The following is a 23,149-nucleotide window of genomic DNA, read 5'->3' as shown; positions in this document are numbered from 1 at the left end:
CTCATTATGTGTTCTAAAGTTCTGTTCAGTAACAATAGTACTTCTGTTTTTCATCATCCTAGGTATTGAAATAACAACAGAATTATAATTGCTTTAAGTCATGGGGTACAAACTTAAGTGCCCTTCTGAGATCAGCAGGTAACTATAAAATAGCCAGTGTGATCAATGGGAGGAATAGTGTCTATGGCAAGCTAGAGAAAGCACACCCATCCAGATACACTCTGATTCAATACCTTGAACATTGAAACCTCTCCCCACGCCCCTTGATCCCGGCCAAATCTGCGTCTGGATTCAGCTCTCCAGGTGCCATTTTATAACACCTGACCTGAATAACATGGTTTAAAATGATTTGCTGTATCTTTAAATGTGATCTTTTTACAGGGTTTTTAGAGCTAAATATTAAGGTATTAGTTGTCAGCTGCTCTAACCCATCATTATGCTGAGAGAGAAACAAAAGCGATAAAGTGACTTGCTCAAGTCAGTGTGTGACAAAGCTAGTTTGTCACACCAACTGTGACTAGAACTAAATTTCTAAGACACTTAGTCCAGTGCTCTTTCCACTTCATCCTGAAACATTTTTTTAAAAAGAGTATTCAGTTTTATAATAAAAGCGATGAGATGGAACAACACAGTTTGCAGATAACCTCTCAGGAATCAATAATTATTTATTGGGTGTATTACCACAGGCCCATTCTAAGGCACATGTGGCATACTAAAACACAGCAGGTATCTTTATTTTGTCATTTCTGTCCTCTCTAGTTGGGAAAGTCAAAACTACTATTGCAGAATAAATAAATGCTAGGATCTTTGGCATTGACTTTAAGAAAGCTTCATAAGGGAAGGATATTATGGGGGACATGAATGCCTTCACTCTCCATATTCCAACAATTATCTTTAGTAGCATATTTAAGAGAACCCCCTGTCACAGCTAAGGGAATATTATGATATTTGCTAGAGGATGCAAGGACTAGAATTATGTGTGTGCGTGTGTGTGTGAGAGAGATTTGAATTGGAATTTGTGCTATTCGTTCTTCATGTTAAACCAAACTTTTTAACCATTGATATCCTAAATATTTTGTGGGCCCCTAATCTGAAGTTTGTGGCAAGTGCTGACGTAGATATAAAAGGTATGCCAACCAAAGTTGTGCTGAGATAGAAGTTACCTACCTTCGTGGGGGTATTGTAAGAAATACCAGTTTTAAAAAATAAACTGTTCCTCTATACCTTTGATTTGTGTTTTGTTTTCACCAGTATTTAAGTTCTGCGTTCATACTCTCTGATGCTGCAGTCAGTTTTATTCTGGTAGAGAATTCTTCTCGTTTGTCTGTGTTGCAACTTGGTTGCCCTCCCTAGCCGATTCGTCACTTCTGCCTTTTTCTTTTTCTCCATTTCAGATGCTCCGTCTTATTGCTGTATCTGTAGAACTCTCCATCCTTAGATACTTCAAAATTAATCCTGATGGGGCAGGGGGCAGGGCAAACTGTTTTTGTAAAAGGTCAGATAATAGTAAAAATATTTGGCTTGGTGGCCCATGTGTTGCCTGTCGCAATTACTCAACTCTGCTTTTGTAACACGAAAGTGACCATAGATAGTAGGTAAACAGGTGATTGTGCCTGTGTTCCAATAAAAGTTTATTTACAGAAATAGGTAATGAGCTGAATTTGCCCCTGGCTGTGGTTTGCCAACCCCGTACTCTGATCCATTGATATTATAATAGGGAATGCTTATTCCAAGGGTTGAGCAATGTGATACCTGGTTGTGTAAGAAGTTTCTGTTGATATTTTTCTGTATCTTCTGATTAAAATGTCTATTTTTTGTTTTATAATGTACACAGTTAATAAAGCAGAATGCCAGTGTAATTTATAGATAAACAACTATACATATATTGGAACCCCTGATAAAATGTTTTTGTACTGATAGTAGAGTGCGAAAAAGACTGGAAGACTGGAGACTTCTCCAGCTTTGCACATTCTTCACAAATACCATGCATTTGGGAATATGTCTGTCTTGTGCTTATACATGAGAAAGACACTCTCAGCTTATGAAGTAGCGTGTGGTGGTGTGAAATAGAGAAAGGGTTCTAGAGAATGTTAGGATCTTATGAATTAATTCTCTCATATGCTAACATTTTAAATATTTATTTTATTTTGAGAGAGAACGTATGTACGTACGAATGGGGGAGGGGCAGAGAGAGGGAGAGAGAGAATCCCCCACACTGAGTGTGGAGCCTGACATGGGGCTCAGTCCCACAGTCCCAACACAGGGCTCTATCCCAACCCGAGGCTAAATCCCACGACCACGAGACCATGACCTGAACCGATATCGAGTTGGATGCTCAAACGACTGAGCCACCCTGGCGCCCCTCATATTCTAATATTTTAATCAGAACTGCTTCAGCTACTCAATAGTTAACCATTAGCCCGACTTTCCCTTTAACGGAATCATTTTTCCCTTGACATTCTCAAGTAAACTCTGAATTATTACTTTCTAAATAAAATTATTTCTTATTCTGTATAAGGTGTTCTCTAACTCTGATGATCACTCAGACCATATATTTTGTCACTTTTGTTAACCCCACAGCATCTGACAGAAAGTTTGACACAAGACATGTTTATAACTAAATAAAGTGTAAAGCAAAAACATGATTGACTGAAGGCCCAATCAGTCTCTTTAGAAACCACAGTTGAGGCCTTGGCCTATTGTCTAAACCAATACTTGCCTATCTTTTTAAGGAATTTGTGATACTTAAAAAGTTCTGCAGGTATTTTCTGATCCATTTCTTCCACCTCTTCTCCCCACCTATTTCTAAACATGCCACTAGGAAGTGTTAATTTTAACATGAGTTGCAATTGATTTATTGTGAGACCTCTTTTGTTAATTTCCTGAGGCAGTTTGGTACAATGTCAGTACTTTGGGGCAATGGTAAATCCTGGGTCAGAATATCCATTATATATAGCTAACAGAGGTAACCAAGTGGAATCAAAACCTTTTAAATAGTGTAATATTATTGCTTTCTAGTAGCCACTTTTAATCTATGATTAAGAAGTTGTATGTTTTAAGTTTTGTTGTTGCTGCTATTCATTTAATTGTACATACATTTAGAGAGAAAGTTGCAAATATAAAATATAGCAAATACAGACAGTTTTGCATTTTTAGTGTGGCGTTGCCAAGGTAGAGTTTAAGTTGGGAACACAAAGCAGACCGATGCTAGCATTCTGTGGTAACGAGATTTTCTTGCACCCGTTGTCCATTTTGTGGAACTTGGTCTTATCTCCGAATACCCAGTTTCAGGATTACCCTGGATTCTTGTTGGAATATTTGCAACTAGAATAGCCCTTTGGACTCTTTGTAGTGCTGGCAACAAGTCAGTATTATTTTCTCTGACATCATCTGTTTCTCTGTTAAGGGCTATATGGAAAAGTTACTCTCCTACATTCTAGCAATTAATTATAATCTTTCAGATAGGCCTAAACTCCTCTTCCGAGGAGGGGAAAAAAATCTCTTAAACAGTATTCAGAGCATACCCAAACATGTCACTACTTGAGTTTCCATCTGTATTTGCTTACTTCTCTTTTTGCTTTCTTCTCATGCTTACCAGGCTCTCGGAATCTATTTGTAATGAAACAAACCAGACATTTAAGCTTGAGGAGACATCTTGTGCAGTTAGAAAGACAAGGAGAGGAAGAGGACACATCTTTACTTAGTGCTTGATTTCTGCCAAGTGCTTATTCTAGACACTTCTCGTGTGAAAAGCTTCCTTTTTTGTTTGTGTCTTAACATGTTTATTATTTATTTATTTGTTTATTCAGTTTTGTGGCTGACAACTAGACAGGTTATGTTAATAAAAATATACATGTGGTATGTGGGTGGTCATATGCCAGAATACTGGGGGTGCGTGTAAAAGTAAGGGAGTCATCAGTAAAAGCATATAGGCAGAAATAGGACGTCATCAGGTGTGGTAGCGCTTTACAAGAATTGATAGTAAAACGCCTGTCATTATTTGTCGATGTCGATCCATATATTGTTCAGTGTATGATCTGTCTTAACACATTTATATTTATGGCAGATATAAGCCATTCTATCTTTATTTAAATAGATCGACTTCAGCACATTAAACTGAAACATGTGTCAAGATATATACATAGAAATTCGCTAAATATTTACACTGGATTAGATCAGGTGACTGGATTGAGGATTTGGGGTTTGTTATGTTAGAGCATATGGGCAAGTTGTAGGTTAGAAAATATGTATGGTGTTTTCAATTTCCTCCTAATTATAGAATCTTATCTATATCAATAAAAGTTTATATTTAACTTTGTGAGAAGTGTATGTGGTGAGCAAAATAATTGTATGCTCCCATGCATCTGTAAAGCATAAATTAGATTTTGATAAAAAGTAAATTGATTCTTGATAAAGTTCTGAATGTTAATGGGACAAACATTCCCATATGACTCTAACCATTTTCTATTCTTGCGGTATCTTTTTCAGTGATATAGGCTGACTTTTTTTTTTTTGGCACCCACATATAGCAAATAACTGTGAAACATTTCAAACCTCAAAGTGACACTAAAACTGTGAAGTATGAAATGGAAGTGCCAGCGTGTGTGAGACACATTGCATAGCACTGCTCAGTAATTCAGTGTGTGCATGCAAGAGAAATGACAACACCATTGCAAGATGCAGCATGATTTATGCTTCAGAAATTAATAAATAAAGCAATCTCCATTTGCAAACACTCCCTAATGCCTAAAGCTACCACCTTCTATGTTTAGCAGTCCTGCCCTAGTAATTACACCCTTCTCACCCCAGGAATATCTGCTGTGAGGGATAAGATTATAAATGAATACCCTCCTTGCCATGTCAAGGTTACTAAATGGTTATGATTAAGGGCTGTGGTATTTTAGGTTTCTCCATGAATGCTTGTATTTTGTTCCCTAACATGTGAATTTAATTAGCTTTACACTGATTTGTCTTTATATCTGTCACCTACTCCTGATGACTGCTACCTTCCCAGGTTTCTGCAGACAGTATTCTAGGTAGGGTCAAATAAGATCTTTGAGTTCTCAAGATCGAATTCAGGGCCTGTGCTAGAGTGTGATGTATTTACTTGCTTCTAAGACTCAGTTTGTGTGTTTTTATGCCTCACTTTTAGGAAGCATGTTCAGAGGGATTTGGGGTTATTAGCAAGTCTCCTGTATTCTTTAGATTAGACACAATGGGAAAGAAAGATGAGGTCCTTGGGTCCCTCTGGTGATGGCCTTAGTAATACAAGAGTCCTGCTAGGTAAAGCAAGTGCTGAGGAATTTATGTTTTGTCTTTATGAAAAGCAAAAGAGACAATACACACATCAATGATAAGCAGCAACAGTTCCCTATTCTGAGCGCCTATACAGGCAGTGCTTTATATGCAGATAGTTGACAACTGACTGAACACATTAGAGTCTAATTTATAACACTCAGAAGTATCATTCCCTAATTTTAAGAATGATGAAACTGAAGCTTAGAGAGGCTAAGTGTCTTACCCAAGGCCAGCGGTGGACCAGCCAGCTCAGTCTGCTAATCCGTATGCCCACACTGCTCACTTTAAGTATCTCATACTCTCTGGTATGATGCATTTCCTGAGGGAATGAGTGTTTGTAGCAAGTTGTTTTCAAAAACTCTTGAGAGATACTGCAATGGAATGGTTTAGAACTAGAGAGTTTAGTAGGTGCCCAGCTACAAGCTAAAAGAGAATAGTGCTAAGGTTTTTGGAGTTATAACCCAAAGATGGACTTCCTTGCATGGTGAGGAGGGAGCATGGGGAACAGGTATGAAGGGTGGTGACCTGACAGAGCTAGGTAGAACACTCACACATCTGGAAGTCAGTTCCTTAACTTCCCTCAATGTGGCTCATCTGTGAGGGAAAGGAGTACATCAACCCTGCTTATGTTAAGTTTTATATCTTTAGCTAGCTAGCTAGCAATCTGGCTGTCTATGTCCGTCTATCCATCCATCCATCCATCCATCCATCCATCCATCCATCTACATCTACCTGTCTTGATAAGAAACATGAGATTTCTGTATCAGAGATAGACTTAATTACTCAGAAGAACATCTTACCTCAGTTTCCCTGTGCCTCATATACAGTGGAGTTAGTACCACGAAGAAGAACTCTGCAATTATGAATTTTAGAGTTTATTTGGGGGGCATTTGGCACAATTGCCCTTTCTTCCCTGCAGAGAGAGACAGCAGAGAAGGCAGAGGGGAGAGGAGGGAGGCAGAGAGAGAGAGAGAGAGAGAAAGGGAGAGAGAGGGAGAAAGAGAGCGAGAGTGAGTGCAAGAAAGCTCACAAGTGCTTTATAAATGATAGAAGGAGGTGAAGTGAAGGTCTCTCTGTTTATTAATCTTTGGAATGTAAATAAATGTCTCCAGGGGAGGTGCCTCTAAATCTCTTTTGAGTCTCTACCTTTAACTTACTTGGCTTGTTTGCCATTCAGGCATCCTTTAACCCAGGTGCCAGAATTTGTTGCCCAGAAAGCCCTGACAGTGCACAAAAGTAAAAATATTCATAGAGAATTATCTCCTGCCACCTGTTTTAATTTTGTGTAAGGGAAAGATCAAGATTGGCTGACTGGGGATATGCACCAGTATTTTTCCATCAAGTGGACCAGAGCCCAGTAAGGCCGAGCCAAGGTTCAGATTTGTAAGAGTCATGTAACTGTACCCACATCTTTGGTTCTTATTGTTGTTTGGTTTTTTAGTTTTATTTTTTGTAGGAGAAGGTGGCCTAAGAAGATCAATATAAATACATTTCTTCCGGGCAATTTTGTTAAGCCTTTAGCTATGATATTTACTTGGTAGAGATTCAGCTATTTCAGTAGGGGATATCTGGCATTATTTTGCTTTGGGGGAAGAGTGTATGCTGCCTAATTTGCTAAAGGCTTAATGAGTACTGCTGTATTTTATGACTAGATAAGAGAGAAATGAATGCTTGATAGAAAAGTTTTAGGCATAGGAATATTTACTTAGCATAATACGACTTTGTGTTTTGTTTTCAATACGTTGTGCTATTACTAAAAGTTTACATACTTGATATAGTATTTTGTTAGCACATTATAGCACATATAGCTTTCACTTTATAACATGTTACATGTCTGCTTCATATCCTGTATGGACTATAATCAATAACATGTTACTTTAACCATCACCACCACGAATTGTATTGAGCATTGGCTATGTACCAGATGTTGTTGTGCTAAGTCCTTTGTGTGTATTACTCATCCAATCCTCATGGTAACCTATTATCATCATACACATTTTACAAGTGAGGAAGATGAACTCAGAGATATGATGAAACTTCCTGAGGGTCACACTGGTGATAAAGTTCAAATTTATACCCCTTCAAGTCTCTCTGTCCTCTTAATCATTTTTCTGTGTGATCCCTAATAAATAATGCAGTATACCCCCTAGAGGATGAGATTCAGATTCCTAAAATAGGATATCAGTTAACATAATAATTTGTACCTGGTAGATATTGAATTGATTATACTTGAGTAAATTGTCTTAAACTTTATAGGAGATTGGAGTTGTATAATCTTTGTCTTCTTTTTCATTACTATTACATTATATTTTTAGATTTCTGAAAATAGTTATATATTTGTTATTTTAGTACATTTTGCATTATTGTTTTACACACTGAGGTCTCATAGTATAGTTAAATTGTACTGACAAAATATGTATTAATTTCCAGTATTCTTCTTCTGACATCACAGAGAACTTTATATTCTCTTTTATTTAATTCAATCTGCTCTTGGTTCCTGGCAGGGTTTTGTTTATTCATTCAGCATTTATTGAGTACCTAATACATGCTAGGCTAGGCACTTGAGGGATTTGTTCAACAAATGAATGAATGATTGTCTTTACTGTGTGATTAATAGAATACAAACTTTTGGAAAGTGGTGATGGTGTTTTCCCATTTTCTTATAACCTCCATGGTCTCTGGCACATGGCTGAAGGAGGTAGTCAATTACCATTTGTTAGTTGAATGATATCATATTGTGGACAAAAATACCTACATGAGAATGGAGTACAAAAATATATAGTAAAATCTGAAGTATTCAGACAACTTGTCTAGCATATCCCCTTTCTGACTAAAATTCATTATATCTGTACCTGGTAAATGCATTAATAAATTATTTCATTTATACAAGTAACATTTACTGTGCTTCTGATTTATAATGCTATGCATGAATTAGAAAGGGAATTAAAAAATCTCAATTCATAAATAGCTAATAACATGCTAGAAAAAATTCATTCATTCATTCATTCATTCATTCTTTATTAAACATCTGTTATATGTCAGCCACTCTTCTTGACACTGATGATATAGTTGTGAAATGGAGCTTACATTCTGCTGGGATAGGATTGACAAAAAGCATATGAATAGAGAAGATAATCACAAAACACAAAGATCACAATGAAGGAAATAGAGTGATGTAATAGACTGTGGGGATATATTTAGATGCAAATGTCTTGAAGGCATCTCTGAGGAACTCATATTTGATGTGAGATGTCACAGAGAGGAGGACCAGTGGTGTGCTGGTAAACTAGCCCTCTGGAAAAAGAAAAAAAAAGCCTGATATAACATGTCTTGACTTTCATGGTGTAAATATCCCACTGTGGCTAATTTCAGGCTACCAATGGCTTAACATCTGGATTGCAAAAATTTCTAAAAATTTAACAACCGGCCATTGAAAGCTGTATAAACCAGCTGCAACACATCACTGGCAGCAATATGAAGAGAAATCCAGGCTGTGGAAAAGCCTTGAGAAGGGACAGGAATTGACTCATTGAAGGTTCTGAAAGGAAGGAAACCATTGTGGATGTAGAGTAATGGCAGAGAAAATAAGGATAGTGATATGAAATTGTGTGAGAGAGATGACCAGGAATCAGATGATGTATGGCCCTGTAAGTAATGGCAAGAAGCTGATTTTTGTTTTAAGAGTGGTGGAAAGTGATTGAATGGTTTTAAGGCAAATGTTATGATCAGAATTCCATCTTAACCAGATATGTTGACCTCTGTGTGTAAAATGAAGTAATAGAGGCTAGAGGGAAATAGACTAACCAGAAAGCTATTTTTCACTCCTAATGTTGTTCAACACGTATTCACTCTCTTCCTCTGCCACCTTGGATTGGAGTACGCTTCCCTGACCCACTGATTGTGAGATTGGCCCTGTGCTTGCTTTGGTCAATAGAAGATAAGAAGACATGATGCAAGCAATAGCTTTAAATGTATTGGTGGTTTAACTTGCCTCTTATACTCCACAATCTGCCATGAAAAACTGTGCCCCAGGTAGCTGAACTCTCCAGCCTGGCCCATCTAAGCCAGCTGACTCAGAGCTGCTCTGGCCAAGCTGAAGAGTTGTGAGCAACAAAAATCTAAACTTGTAATCCACTGATTTTTGGTTTGGTTTTCTATGCAGTTTTATACTGGCAGTTGTTTTAGTATTAGTAAAATTGGAGAGAAATGGCCAAATTAGAGATATATCTTAGTGATAGTTAATGAGATTCTGATTTGAATGGGTGGCTGTATGATAATATCATTTACAGACATGAGAAATACAAGAAAGACCAGTTTGGGAGAGAAAAACAAAGAGTTCTGTTAAATATATTTGAGATACTTATTAACATGCAAGTTCACATGTAAGACAGCTGTATACATGAGTGAAATTTTGAGGACAGATGTGGTATAGACAATAAAGTTTTAGAGTCATTGGTATATGGACATAATTTGTCCAAGGACCTGGATGAAGTTTCCTAAGGAACAAGTGAAATTAATACAAAAGGGCTTGTGATAGAGGCTCAACCCTTTAGAGGGTTAATAAAAGAGGATGAGTCAGCAAAAGATATTGAAGATGAGCAGCCTGGTTTTCCTAGGAGCAAAACCAGAAGAAAGTGTCATGTAATCCCTTCACAGGAGGGTTACTGTTAACCATTGTGTACTGCTGAAAGCCCAGGAAAAAGCAGAGATTTGTCCAGTGGGAGTGATAGCATAGAAGTCATTGTGCCCTTGATATGGTGTCTGAGCAACCTTTACTGGGAGTGGATCGGAAGTGGGGATGAGGAAGTGCAAACTATGTGTAGACAGCCAGTTTAATCATTTTCCTATAAAGCAAAGAGAAGGTTTTGTTCTGTTTTGTTTTGAAGTGATAGCTGTGATGGTGACTGTGTTATGAGGTAATCAGAGTTAAAACCTTTTATTTAAACTTGGTCAGTTTGTTTACCCACCACACTTACTGTTTATTTCAAATCTTTGCCACTCTCCTGAAGATCCTTATCAAACTTCTACACCCCTCTCCCAGTAAATGATCTCACTTCCTACTTCATGGAGAAAATACAGTTCTTGATAGTGAACTCTTTAGAAACTTATTCATAGCTACCTAAAACCTTATCTACCTTCTTGAAAAGAAAATGTATCTATTTTCTCTAGAATATGGGTAAATTCTATCCCATCCCTTCCCTTCTTGCCAGGAACCTACCTTGTCTATTACATATTATTTCTTTTTCTTATGTCTCCACCTTTTCCTTTCTTACAATGTTATAAGCATCCTAAAATCTCCTCATCTTAAAAATATATCGACACCAAAACATTCTTTCTCAAACTTATGTCCCCATGATGGTCATTTCATCTCTCTCCTCCTCTTCAAACCACACTTTTTAAAAAGAGAGTCTACATTTATTATTTCCAATGAGTTTATTCCTTCATAGCAGTGAAATCTTGCTTCTGCTTCTATCTTTGCCTTTAACTCTCCATGAATAGGCTCCTAATTATAAAAGCGAAAGGATATATTTCATTCCTTGTCTTAAATGTATGAGATAATGGAAATAGATTTTTTTAGCACTGCAATTGGAAGTACTCAATTATTTGTGTAATTAATTATTTAGTTATTGAATTCCCTAGGATATAACCTTCATAATCCCCACATTATGTCTTGCATCCCAGTGCCTAGCAGACTGCCTGTCACATTAGAGGCATTTGGTAAATATTTGTTGAATTAATGATTGAATAAGTGGATGTTGGATAAAAACACAATCCCTGTCCTCAAGAGACCATGAAAGAGTTCACAATCTAGGGAGGAATTGGCATTCTATATAACACACATGTGCTAGAAATTCCAACAGTAGAAAATCATATGACATCCACCCAGCCCACACACTAGAATGTGAAATGTCAGTAAATTGCAATCTGTCATTCTTGACTAATGAATCTGTCTTTAAATTTGCAACATTAAGTTTTAAATTTTATTCTAATTCGTATGAGATTGAATATAATTTAAACACTGGGTCCTAAAAAGAGAGAAAGGTGAGAAAAGCATTTTATATGAGAACAAACTGAGAGCCGATGGGGGGTGGGAGGGAAGGGAGGGTGGGTGATGGGTATTGAAGAGGGCATCTTTTGGGATGAGCACTGGGTGTTGTATGGAAACCAATTTAACAATAAATTTCATATATTTAAAATAAAATAAAATAAAATAAAATAAAATAAAATAAAATAAAATAAAATAAAATAAAAAAGAAAAGCATTTTATAATTACTCAGTATACAAAACCTAAAATCTCATTTTTTGAATGAAAAGGATCTGGATTTAACCTGTGTGAAGCACTTTCTTAGTATCATTAAATCTCTGCATTGAAGATATGTTAACATTCTGCTAGCCCAACTATTTTCATGATACAAAGTTCCTTAATTAATGTTTTCTGGAAAGTCCCTGTCCAGTCTCTGCCAGGAAATACCTGTGATGGGGAACACATTACCTTTTACAGTATCCAATACCTGAATTATTAAAACTCTAAGTTCCAGAAAACTAGGTTCCTACTAAATTCCACTGGTCTAGCTTAACTAAGATTGGTTGCTTTTAGCCACCTGAATTAGAATTTTGGAACAGCCAAAGTATCAGCCAGAAATTATTTATTAATTATAGGAGGAAAATGTATATTCATAATAGAAATATTTGACAGTTGCCACCCAAATCTAATGCCCAAATTTAGCAACACCTTTTGATGAGATTTAATAGGATGTGTAGGAAGGACACCATACACTTCTGTACTCTTCCAGTCAAAAATGCTTAATCTTAATCTAGTCATAAAGAAACAATGGGAAGAATTCAGATTGCCTTCAAGATGAAAAAAGAATAGGAGGAATGTTTTAGGTCAGTACTGTCCTGTTGAAAGGCATTGAAAACCACAGATGCAATTTAAAATTTTTTGGTGGCCACATGGAAAAAGATAAAGAAAAAGCAGGTGATATTAATTTCAATGACATATTTTTATTTAGTTCAATATAGGAAGATATTACTTAAGTATTTAATTAATATAACATTTTAATTTGAAATATTACATTTTTGTAGTAAATTTTAGAAATTCAGACTGTATTTATACATATAGTATATCTTAATTCAGAATCGTCACATTTTAAGACTCAGTAGTTATATGCTGGTGGCTACCATATTCACAGGGAATTTCTAGGTTTAAATAGATCTAAGAGATATATATGATCCTTGTTTAGATCCTGGATTGAAATAAATAAGCATCTATAAAGGGTATTTGGGGGACAGTTAGGGGAATTTTTATAGGCAATTTATTGGATAATATTATTTTATCAATGTTAAATCCCTAGGTGGGGATTATGAATGTGTAAGAAATGTACTTGTTCTTGGGAGCTATGTAATGAAATATTTAAAGGAGAAATGTCATACTGTTTTCAGCTTACTTTCAAATGGTCCAGCAAAAGATAAATTATATGTGTGTACATATCAGTAAAGTTATAAAATTTGATTTAAACAACTACATTAGGAAGGTTAACTCATTGTGGTGCCTGGGTGGCTCAGTCTGTTAAGCATGCGACTCTTGGTTTTGGCTCAGGTCATGACCTCAAGGTTTGTGAGTTTGAGCCCCGTGTTGGGCTCTGCGCTGAGAGCATGGAGCCTGCTTGGGATTCTCTCCCCCTCTCTCCTGGCCCCTCCCCTGCTCACACATTCTTTCTCTCAAATAAATAAACTTAAAAAAAGTCAACTTATTAGATCAATATAGAACAACAATGAGAGGATATATATTTTTCAGACAAATATGGAACATTATGAAAATTGACTACACACTGTTTTATGGAGTAGGAATCAATAAACTTCAAAGAATTTGGAATTATACTTCATGTTCTCTGATTACAGTGAAATTAAATTTTAAAACAATGACAATGAGATGCACCTGGGTGGCTTATTGGTTAAGTGTCTGACTTAGGCTCAAGGTCATGATCTCCATGTTTGGTGTCAGCACAGAGCCTGCTTCTGATCCTCTGTCGCCCTCTCTCTCTGCCCCTCCCCTGCTTGTGCACACGTGCACACACACACTCTCTCAAAAATTAATAAACATTAAAAAATAAGTAAAAACCCATGATAATGAATTAAAAATTTAAAAAAATGACAATGATAATTTAAAATCCCTAACTTGAAAATCAAGGATTACTCATGGAAAGTAAGGAGGATGGATTGGAGGGTATTTTGGTTGGAGGCAGGAATCCAAGGAAGGAAGGTATTAGTTTTCAAAGAAGAGAAGACAAAGGTCCGTTTTGAGGCCCTATGTTTGGGAAAGGATGGAAGGGATTTAATGACTGATTGTAGGAGGAAACTGAGGAAGAATGAGTATAAGTAACTTCCAAGTAGATGGATGGATGGTAGTGTCATTAATTGTGAGAGAGAAATGTTAATTGGGATGTCTTGGGACATGTATATAGAGATAGTTTGTTATTCAAATTTGGCACTTGAGAGCAGGCTGGGCAAGATATATAGATTTTGTGAGGCATCTACATTTAGTTGATTAATTTAGCTATGGGCATTGGCTAGATCATTCAAGTAAAGGGTTAGAAGGCAACCAAAGAAAGAGCTGTGGGGCATGCACAACAGCTGGAGGTGGCAAGGCAACATGAGTCCATGAAGAGACAGGTGAAGTACTCAGAAGTGAAGGAAATCAAATGGATGATTGATTCCAGGTGAATGAATGGTCCATTCCAGCTGAACTCTGAAGAAAGCATGGTACACAGTGTTAAGGACTAGAGTCCTATGGCAGTTCCAATGCCTTATGTTCTGTATGTTTGATTTCATTACAAAAGCCCTAAAAATTTATTGCTTTACCTACATTTTCTTCTCCGAGTCTCCCTGTTTGTCTCTTATTTACCAATTATTCTAACCAGAGGTGATTTATAATTTACATTCTAGAACTGAATTTGAGTTTGATGTAATTGGTTTAGAGACTAGATTTTACATAAAGGGAATAGTTATGAACTCTGAGATGATATAATTTGCCCAAAGGCATACAATAAGTCTGGTTCCCCATCCAAAGGTTTATTAAGCTAATTAGAAGTAATGTTGGATTTTTTATATGCTTTAATTGCCTTTCTAGAAATCCCTCTTTTTAAAGGGATATAACTATACTTATTTTTTTAAATTTTGGATGCAGTCCTAACATGATTTAGTTAAATGTTACTGTAGAGGCTTTTAGTTTAGCATTTAAATGGATTATGCCTGAAGTTTTTTTAACAGATTTTATTAAAAAAGGGCGTATAGGGGTGCCTGGCTGGCTCAGAAGAGCACGCAACTCTTGATCTCAGGGTTGTGGGTTCAAGCCCCATGTTGGGTGTAGAGATTACTAAAAAAATGAATTTAACCCCCCCCAAATGGGCATATCTTTTGCTTTATTAATTATTATAGTAACCCAATCTTACTTTCTTTAGCATCACTATAAAATTCACTCCTTAGATCTCTGGATCACACGTTCTCGTGATCTTTCCTCCCTATCCTTTTGCTCCTTTGCTTTTCTGCAATAATTTTTGCTGTTAGTCATGCTGTCCCTTGAAAGTGCCAATCATGTTTTATTAATTGTTGTGTCTTATATCTCCCCTCTTTAGGAGTTAGCATAGCAATTTTCACTCAGTAGATATTCCTGAAATAAAATAAATATGCATATTGAGTATCATATTGATTAACAATGCAGGCTCCAAGGACTGCCTACCTGGGTTTGAATATTGACTCTACCTACTGTTAGCTATATAAACTTGGGGAAGTTAATCTCTTTCTCTGACTCATTTTCCTCATCTCTAAAATGAGGATAATAATAGAACCTAATTTGTGTTGTGCTTGTGAGAGTAAAATATGATAACCCATGTATAGGAATTAGCACATTTAGCATATGGCAAATATTTTTAAATGTTTCTATTTTTAAGACTCAAACTTATAAATTCCTTCCCTACTTCTTCCTCATATTTCTCCATCTATTAGTGTCTTTATATAAAGTATGTCTTTTGAGCTCTATTGTTACCCTCCAAAGTAAGCAAGACAGAAATGGTCCTCTTTCCCTCATTAGGCAGCTGAGGGGAGCCCCCTGAGCTGCAGGGGCTATAGTGATGAAGGAACTTACAGTCAGAGGGATAGAAGTTGGAGCTCTGTCTCTGTACTTTTTAACTTCCCCAATCTTGGGTTAGCTGTTCTCCTTCCATGTAAAAGAGAGTAATCATTGCACTTCACCAAAAAACAAACAAACAAAAGCACCAAAAACTGGTTCTGAGGCTTAAGTGTGAGACAATTTATGGGGAAGGCTAACCAACATCCCTGGTATATAAATAGTCAATAAATTTTAACATTCTGGTTTCTGTTTCTCCAAAATTTTTATATTTGTGTTATATATTTTAAATCTAAATTAACATAAGATAGTCAACTGTGCTCTTCTGTTAGTATTGACACACCAACTAGTTTGTAAATTTTTTAAAACAGAGGGTTTCACTTCATAAGTTTCCTGTATCTTTAGTGTATCTTTCTTATACTTGAGCAGGTAGCTAGAACGTGCTTAATAGATATTGAATTAATATTTTGTGATAATGTTTCAAACTATATTAGTCCTATTATCTATATAAAATAGAAAGGAATAGGTATTTAAAAATATTTATGTAAATTTCTCTTTACACGTTAAAACCTCAATTTTTTTTTAAAGCAGAACTTTGCCTTTTTTGGACGTCAGTCTTGCTTTATCAAATTGATGAGTATTCCTACTTACATTAACTAATGATTGCTAAATTAGTTTAAAACAGCAAGCTCTCCATAAAAGCTAAGCCTTATGACGATAATGGTGATAATAATGCTGATATGTATAAACGGGGCTTTGGTATTCATTCGTATGTACTGTGCTGTTGCAGACATTTCTTGGGGAGCTATCTCCTTTCTGATATATGCACTTCATTTACTCTATACCTTCAGTACTAAATTTTGGTAATTGCAAAACATCTGAGGAGCGTAGGGTGAAAAAAAAACACTCAAATGTGTTTTTAGAGTATCTTTGTGTTAGTAATTTGTTTGAAAAATATTGTACCTCTTGTTATTAAAAAATCTGCAATTTGCAATTTAATTCAAAATATGCATTAGAACTTGAAAACGAAGAGGATACAATTAAAGGTTTTTTTTCTTTTTTCTTTTTTTTAAATTCCAGAACAAGTTAAACTGGGTAAAATAGTGACTAATATTGAATCAGTGAGTAAAAAAATGGAGAAAGAAAAGCATCAGCACCATGTTAAGTCCAGGTAATGTGTAATTAGCTAACCTATAGAAAATGTATAGTTTTATTCTACTATGCGAATACTTCCTGACCAATTGTAGTTTCTCAAGTCTATTAACACGTCGTGCGGGATCCTAATTTGTCCTTCTGCTTGAGTCCCTTAAAGCATATCAATTATCAAAATTTTAGTTTTCAATTCAATTAACTTTTGAACTGGAGGATGTCTGAGTAGTTAAGCAAACCATCTGGGTTTTACAGTGCATAAGCTCAAATCCAATTTGTGGCTTTCTTGAGAAAAATGCCATATTTTATGATAATATTACATAAGTTTGGAATTTTAATAACTCCTCTGCAGCAATTATGGAGCAGAGTTAAGTTATAATTTTTCTTTTTTAATTTAATAATAAAGTTAGTCTTTTTCTAACGGAAGGTGAGACTGATCCTGTAGAGCATAGTTTCAGGGAAGGCATTTGCTTCTGCTTTCCAAAGGTGTGTGGAGATGAGTCAGTTAGTTTTCCGAATTATTCCATTAAATAGCACGGTCATCTTCAAGGTAACTTTACAATTGTGTACATAACTGTTGGCCCTAGGGCTACAGAACCTCTAAAGGTTCTTCAGCACATTTTGTAGGAACGTTTATGCTTGTAGAGTATCAATGTTGCTCTGTTAAATGTGTTTTTCAGTCATTTGTTTTACATTATTTCATTATGTAACATCGTCAGAAATTTGGGATAATTAGCACAGTAATAAATAATAAAAATTTGAGAAAATGCTTCCCTGGCTATAAAGAATATCATGGACCTTCCAACATTTATCCAACAATCTGTGCTTAACACTAGGAGATTGATGCTCAGAAGTCAACACTTTGTTGGCGTAAGTGTAATGTGATATTCAAATTTGGAAGAGTGGAATTTATGTAAAGCTCTAATACTGAGGGTTTGGTTTTATCCATGGTAGGGGAAGATGTTAATTGCAAAGGAAAAGAAATGATTATATTGGGAATTTACCAGTTTAAAAAAAAATTGCTTTTGGCCTTAATTTAAACCAAGACCCAGGTTGATCTAGCAGAGTGGTAACTGCTAAAAGAGTAGTTAATAGACCAATTTAACCAAATAGTTTAGAATTTCAAGTACGCTTTTAATAACTAGAAAAGTTAACTGAACTAATTTGAAAATCTACCATTTTCTGTGTATTTCAATGGGACTGAAGATTCAAGAAAGAATAATAATGACTTAGGGACAAGTGGAGCACTCATTAATAATAAATCTGATCAGGTAGAGTATCTTTCAGTATGTCTTTCTCAAGAGAGTTGAGTCTTTCTCAAAGAATTGTTTCTTCTGCAACTGGTGGAAGATAAAGGTCTCTTGACACCCTAACATCCCATTTTTAATGAAAACATGTCCTACCTAATGAGGAAGATCAACACCCTCTGAAATTAAGAGCAAGTCCATGTACTCCCAGTAACAGCCTGGGGCACATAAAGCCTGAACTTCAATCCACTAGGGTTGCTTTGTCTTTATTTATAGCTAGCTTATGGCAGTAACTTGTTTCCTACCTTGCAGTTAGCTTCATTTCATTAATGTTAGAAGTGTGATGGGAATACAGAAGGAAAGACAAATAAGTGTTCTGGGACATGGTGACTCAGGGTATTAGAAAACCTGTGCTTAACTAGACAAATAAGATGCCATTAGAGTGAAATTTTTACTGAAATCTAGTTCACCGCATAATAAAGATAAGGAAACTTAGCCATGAGGATATAAGCAACAGAAAGGACAATAGAATCTGTTGGAAATCAGGTAGGGGGTTGTTAACAATGCAGGGACAGGTTCCAGCACTAATTAGCATGAATTGCCCAACTCTTTGTGAGACTTCTGGAAGATTTCTGTTCAATACGAACAGACCCCTGTGAGGGAAGCTGTATATAAACTACTTACAATTCCCCTGAAGATGCCTTGGAAAATACTTATTTCTAAGGGAGACACATAATATTTTTAGGTAGACCATAAAAATATTGGCTCCACAAAAGAAATTTCCTTGGACAATACATGAAGAAATACAATCTTATAAATATATGATTTCCTTTTGCCAGATTTCTCTACATTTGATTTGCAGAGCAAAACCAAAATTGAATACCTCTGAATTTTCAAATTTAAGGAAGTGAAGTTCTTCAATATATCTTTGAATTCTAACTTCAAAGATTGCCATACATTAATATGCTCTTTTTATGACAATAGTGATAAATGTGAGTGCATTCTAAATGTTAATTTTCCACCAAGGAAATTAATTTTCTCTGCACTTATTTATTAGAGCTATTTTTGTTGTTGTTGTTTATAATATTTGGTGCATTTGGAGGTATGACAACTGTATTTCTGTAAACGCATTCTGTAACTTAGGCAAGTGAGCCCAGACTTCTTCCCCTAGTTTTGTGACCATTCGGGAGTTTCTTGTGTGTTATATGACAGTTTGTATTTAGGCTATTCTGATCAACTGAATAATAAAATGAGAAGATTATAAAGTAATGATAGAATCCCTCACTGCATTTCACATTCAAAGTGAAACGACCCTGCCATTTCACCTTAATGTTTGTAAAATATTTTGCTTAAGTGGATGAACTGTGGTCTGCTTCTGTTAGGATCTTTCATTAATAGGGAATCATTGAACAATGCAATTAATAGTCCTAATTTGGAGATTTAAATATATAACCATGGGCCAGATAGAAGAGATCAAAGAAAATTGTGATTGATTAGTGTATTGTGGCCCTATTCTTGATGACATACAAATAAATTCTAGAATTTTAAATGGGGTTTTGCAAAGCTGACTGTATACTCAAGCCTTTCATATTTTCCCTTGACTGTATGATTTGGTCATACTAGTGATACCTCAGTTGTTTGGCCACTGCATGTGACCACATGAGTAACAGATAGACTAATGGATCCTATTAAGTCAGTCATTTATTTACTACTTATTAAGTATCAACTGTATGCCAAATGTAAAACTCTGCCACAGAGTCTTCCCTCAGAGACCCTAGTTTTTTGATGGGAAAAATGTTTTCAAATCCTAAGAATTTCTTAAAAAATTTTTTAATGTTTATTTATTGTTGAGAGTGAGAGAGACAGAACACGAACAGGGGAGGGGCAGAGAGAGAGAGAGAGGGAGACATAGAATCTGAAGCAGGCTCCAGGCTCTGAGCTGTCAGCACAGAGCCCAACGTGGGGCTCAAACTCACAAACTGCAAGATCATGACCTGAGCCGAAGTTGGACATTCAACCGACTGAGCCACCCAGGCGCCCCTAAAATCCTAAAAATTTCTATAATATTTATATAACATTTGAACTGGCAATTCAATTTCTAGACATTGATAATAAGAAAAGAATTGGATAGGTTCACAAATATGAATGCTCAAAGATTTTCATCCTTGTTTATAAATACCAAAAAAGTGGAAGCAACCCAAATATCCAGCAAAACAAATTGGTAAATAAACCATCAGTATGTTAAATCCATATAATGGAATGCTTTGTAAAGGGTCAAAATGACAGTGTACATCTTTGTACATTTACAAATAAAGAAATTCATGATATTAAGTAAAAAAAAAATGAGCTAAAGGGTTCATGTACATATATGTGCAAATAAACAGAGAAGGTATGAAATATAGTACATATGTTAATTATGACAAATACAGTTAGTATAAAATAGTTATAAGGAGTTTAGTTCTTGAGGTCCCACTACTTGGATTCAAATCCTGGCTCCACCCATTTCTAGCTGGGATGATTTGAACTATATACTACTTAACCATTTAATGTCTAAGTTTCTTCATTTATAAAAGAAGATTTATATATATATAATATAAATAAATATATATATATTACCAATATATAATATAATATAATACCAATATAATATAAATAAATAAATATATATTACCAATATATTACTTGGTGATCAAAAAGAATGAAATCTTGCCACTTGCAACAATGTGGATGGAGCTAGAGTGTATTATGCTAAACATAAGAAGTCAGAGAAAGACAAATATATAATTTCACTCATATATGGAATTTAAGAAACACAACAGATGAACATAAGGGAAGGGAAGGAAAAATGAGATAAAACAGAGAGGGAAGCAAACCATATGAAACTCTCAAATACAGAGAACAAACTGAGGTTGCTGGAGGGGAAGTTAGTGTGGGGGGATGGGCTAAATGAGTGATAGGCATTAAGGAGGGCACTTGTTAGGATGAGCACTGGGTGTCATATGTAAGTTATGAGTCAATGGGTTCTATTCCTAAACCAATAGTACACTGTATGTTAACTAACTTGAATTTAAATAAATAAATAAATAAATAAATAAATAAATAAATAAAAATAAAATAAAATGGGTGTAATAATAATAAAAACCCAGTATCTTGTTGTGAGCATTAAATGCAGCAAGACAGACAGAACTTAGAATAGTGCCTGGCCCTTAAGAAGCATTTAAGGTTTTACAAATATGACTAAAATAATAGGGTGGTGAATTAGGGCTAATTTGTATTTTCTTCCTTTTGCTTATGTACATTTGCTAAAATTTCTACATGATACCCAGTTTTTGATTCAGCTGACTTGGTTAAATCTCACTAAGTCATGATAGGAAACATGTTACTTAAAATCTCTTGTGAAAGAGAGAATAAATAGATATGATGTTTGTTCACTTTTCTGAGTTTTGTTTTCATTCAGAAAGCAAATGTTCCTGTTTGTTATCCATGCTCAGAGCCAGCAAAATTTGGTATTATTTTTGTCTTAATTCAATAAATATTATATATTTATATGTAATAACATAATTACATATAAATATATATTTTTACATATACATATTATATTTTACATTACATATACAAATATATATGTAATAACATAATTACATATAAATATATATTTTCAATAATATTTATAGAGGGCCTACTGCATGCTTCTAACTCTGCAGAATGCTGAGGGTCCAACATGCATAGTCTCTACTGATAGGAGACAAGTGGTTTTTTTCTCTGTGATTAGCATCTAATATTATAACATTGTTCTTGAGCGTTTGTATTACAAAATAGGGATTAGAAATCACTCAAGGCTTTATCTTTACATTCTGGAAACAGATTGTTGGTCTCACCATATGCCGTCCCCATCAACTTTGGCTTGCCCTTACAACCCATGACCACCTCTTCCATGGGACTTCCGAAAGAACATGGTGAGTCTCATTTGTAAGTGTTAATAATAACGCAGTGACTTTCATTATTTCACATTCATTTAAAATGTAGTGTCAAACAGCTAGTATTTCCTTTAAATACTGTGTCAAAATTTAAAGAGATTTCAGAAACAAATACTAATAATTCATTTTCAGCTCTTTTATTTGAACTTGAGGGATTGGATTTTTTTAATGTTTCTGTATTTTTGAGAGAGAGAGAGAGAGAGAGAGAGAGAGAGAGAGAGAGAGAGAGAGAATGAGTAGGGGAAGGGCAGAGAGAGAGAGACACAGAATCCAAAACAGGCTTCAGGCTCTGAGCTGTCAGCACAGAGTCTGACGCGGGGCTTGAACTCAGGAATGGCGAGATCATGACCTAGGCTGAAGTCGGATGCTGAACTGACTGAGCCACTCAGGCACCCCAGATTGGATGTTTTTAATGTGTGTGAATATTGAAGGTTTTAGGAAATTATAAGCATAAATTTCTTATACTTTTATAAATTCCTCTATCCTTGAGGATTGTTTTAAAAGAATTTAAAAGAATTGTTTTAAAAGAATACATAATTCTTCAAAAGAAAATATAGATGATTCTTTAAAGTCCCTTAAGGGTGATTGAAAAGCTAACTCTCTGGAACTTGGTGACTTGCTTAAAGACAGACCTAGGGGGCTATTGATCCAAAGAAACTGTTTTGTAGTTTTCCTCTTTTTAAACTTGTTACTCATGTTCTTGAGCTTCAGGCTGTCATTAAGAGAAAACTTTTCTTGTAGAGTGGGACTTTGATTGATTTTGAAAATTTGCAGAAGCTTCTCCTTGCATTCTTAAGACATTCTTGCATAAAATTTCCTTTATCCAACTACAATTTTGCCAGCATTTCTCTGCTTTGATTATTATAAGGAATTCAAGCATCAAATGGAGGCTCAAGCACCACATTTTCATTAATCCAATCAATATTCACCAATACTTTTAATATTTGTGAATATAATGTCAGAATCTTGAACACATGCTGTTTAAAGTCGAACACACATCTGTTTAAAATTTTTGAATGTTGAATTGATCCATAGCTTAAATTCTTTTAAGGCTTGATCAGGTAGTTTGAGGTCCCAGGTAGTGTAAACAATGTGTGGATCTCAACTGAGTCTAGAATATGTATATGAAGAAGTAAATGCTGTCAAAAACTCTTCATAAAGCATAGGATCTAATAGGTGAAATAGTATAATCTTGAAATCTGATAACTGTGAAGGCTGAGGTTTTGCAGCCCTTAACTACCTTATAAGTGAAAGTTCTATGATATTTAGAGTTTATTCAGAATCATACTAAGCATTGATAAAAATCTGTTTTCAAATACCATCAAACTCAGATAAATCATGTTTTTTCCCTT

At 35.3% G+C, this 23,149-nt stretch overlaps 1 protein-coding gene across 1 annotated transcript in view; it reads left to right on the top strand.

Annotated features, from left to right (window-relative positions):
• The window catches only part of IQCM (IQ motif containing M), a 445,282-nt gene that overhangs the window by 26,946 nt on the left and 395,187 nt on the right, over positions 1-23,149 (top strand). Inside the window, 2 exon segments of the mRNA XM_047092286.1 lie at positions 16,505-16,595; positions 21,685-21,776. Coding sequence (XP_046948242.1) covers positions 16,505-16,595; positions 21,685-21,776 — 183 coding nt within the window.

This window comes from Lynx rufus, unplaced genomic scaffold (assembly GCF_022079265.1).
Source record: "Lynx rufus isolate CCGP_SWC_20201006 ecotype Redwood Valley unplaced genomic scaffold, mLynRuf1.p SCAF_3, whole genome shotgun sequence".
In the NCBI taxonomy this organism is placed as follows: Eukaryota; Metazoa; Chordata; class Mammalia; order Carnivora; family Felidae; genus Lynx; species Lynx rufus.
Note: the sequence above shows the minus strand (reverse complement) of the source record. Positions and strands in the feature narration are given on the sequence as shown.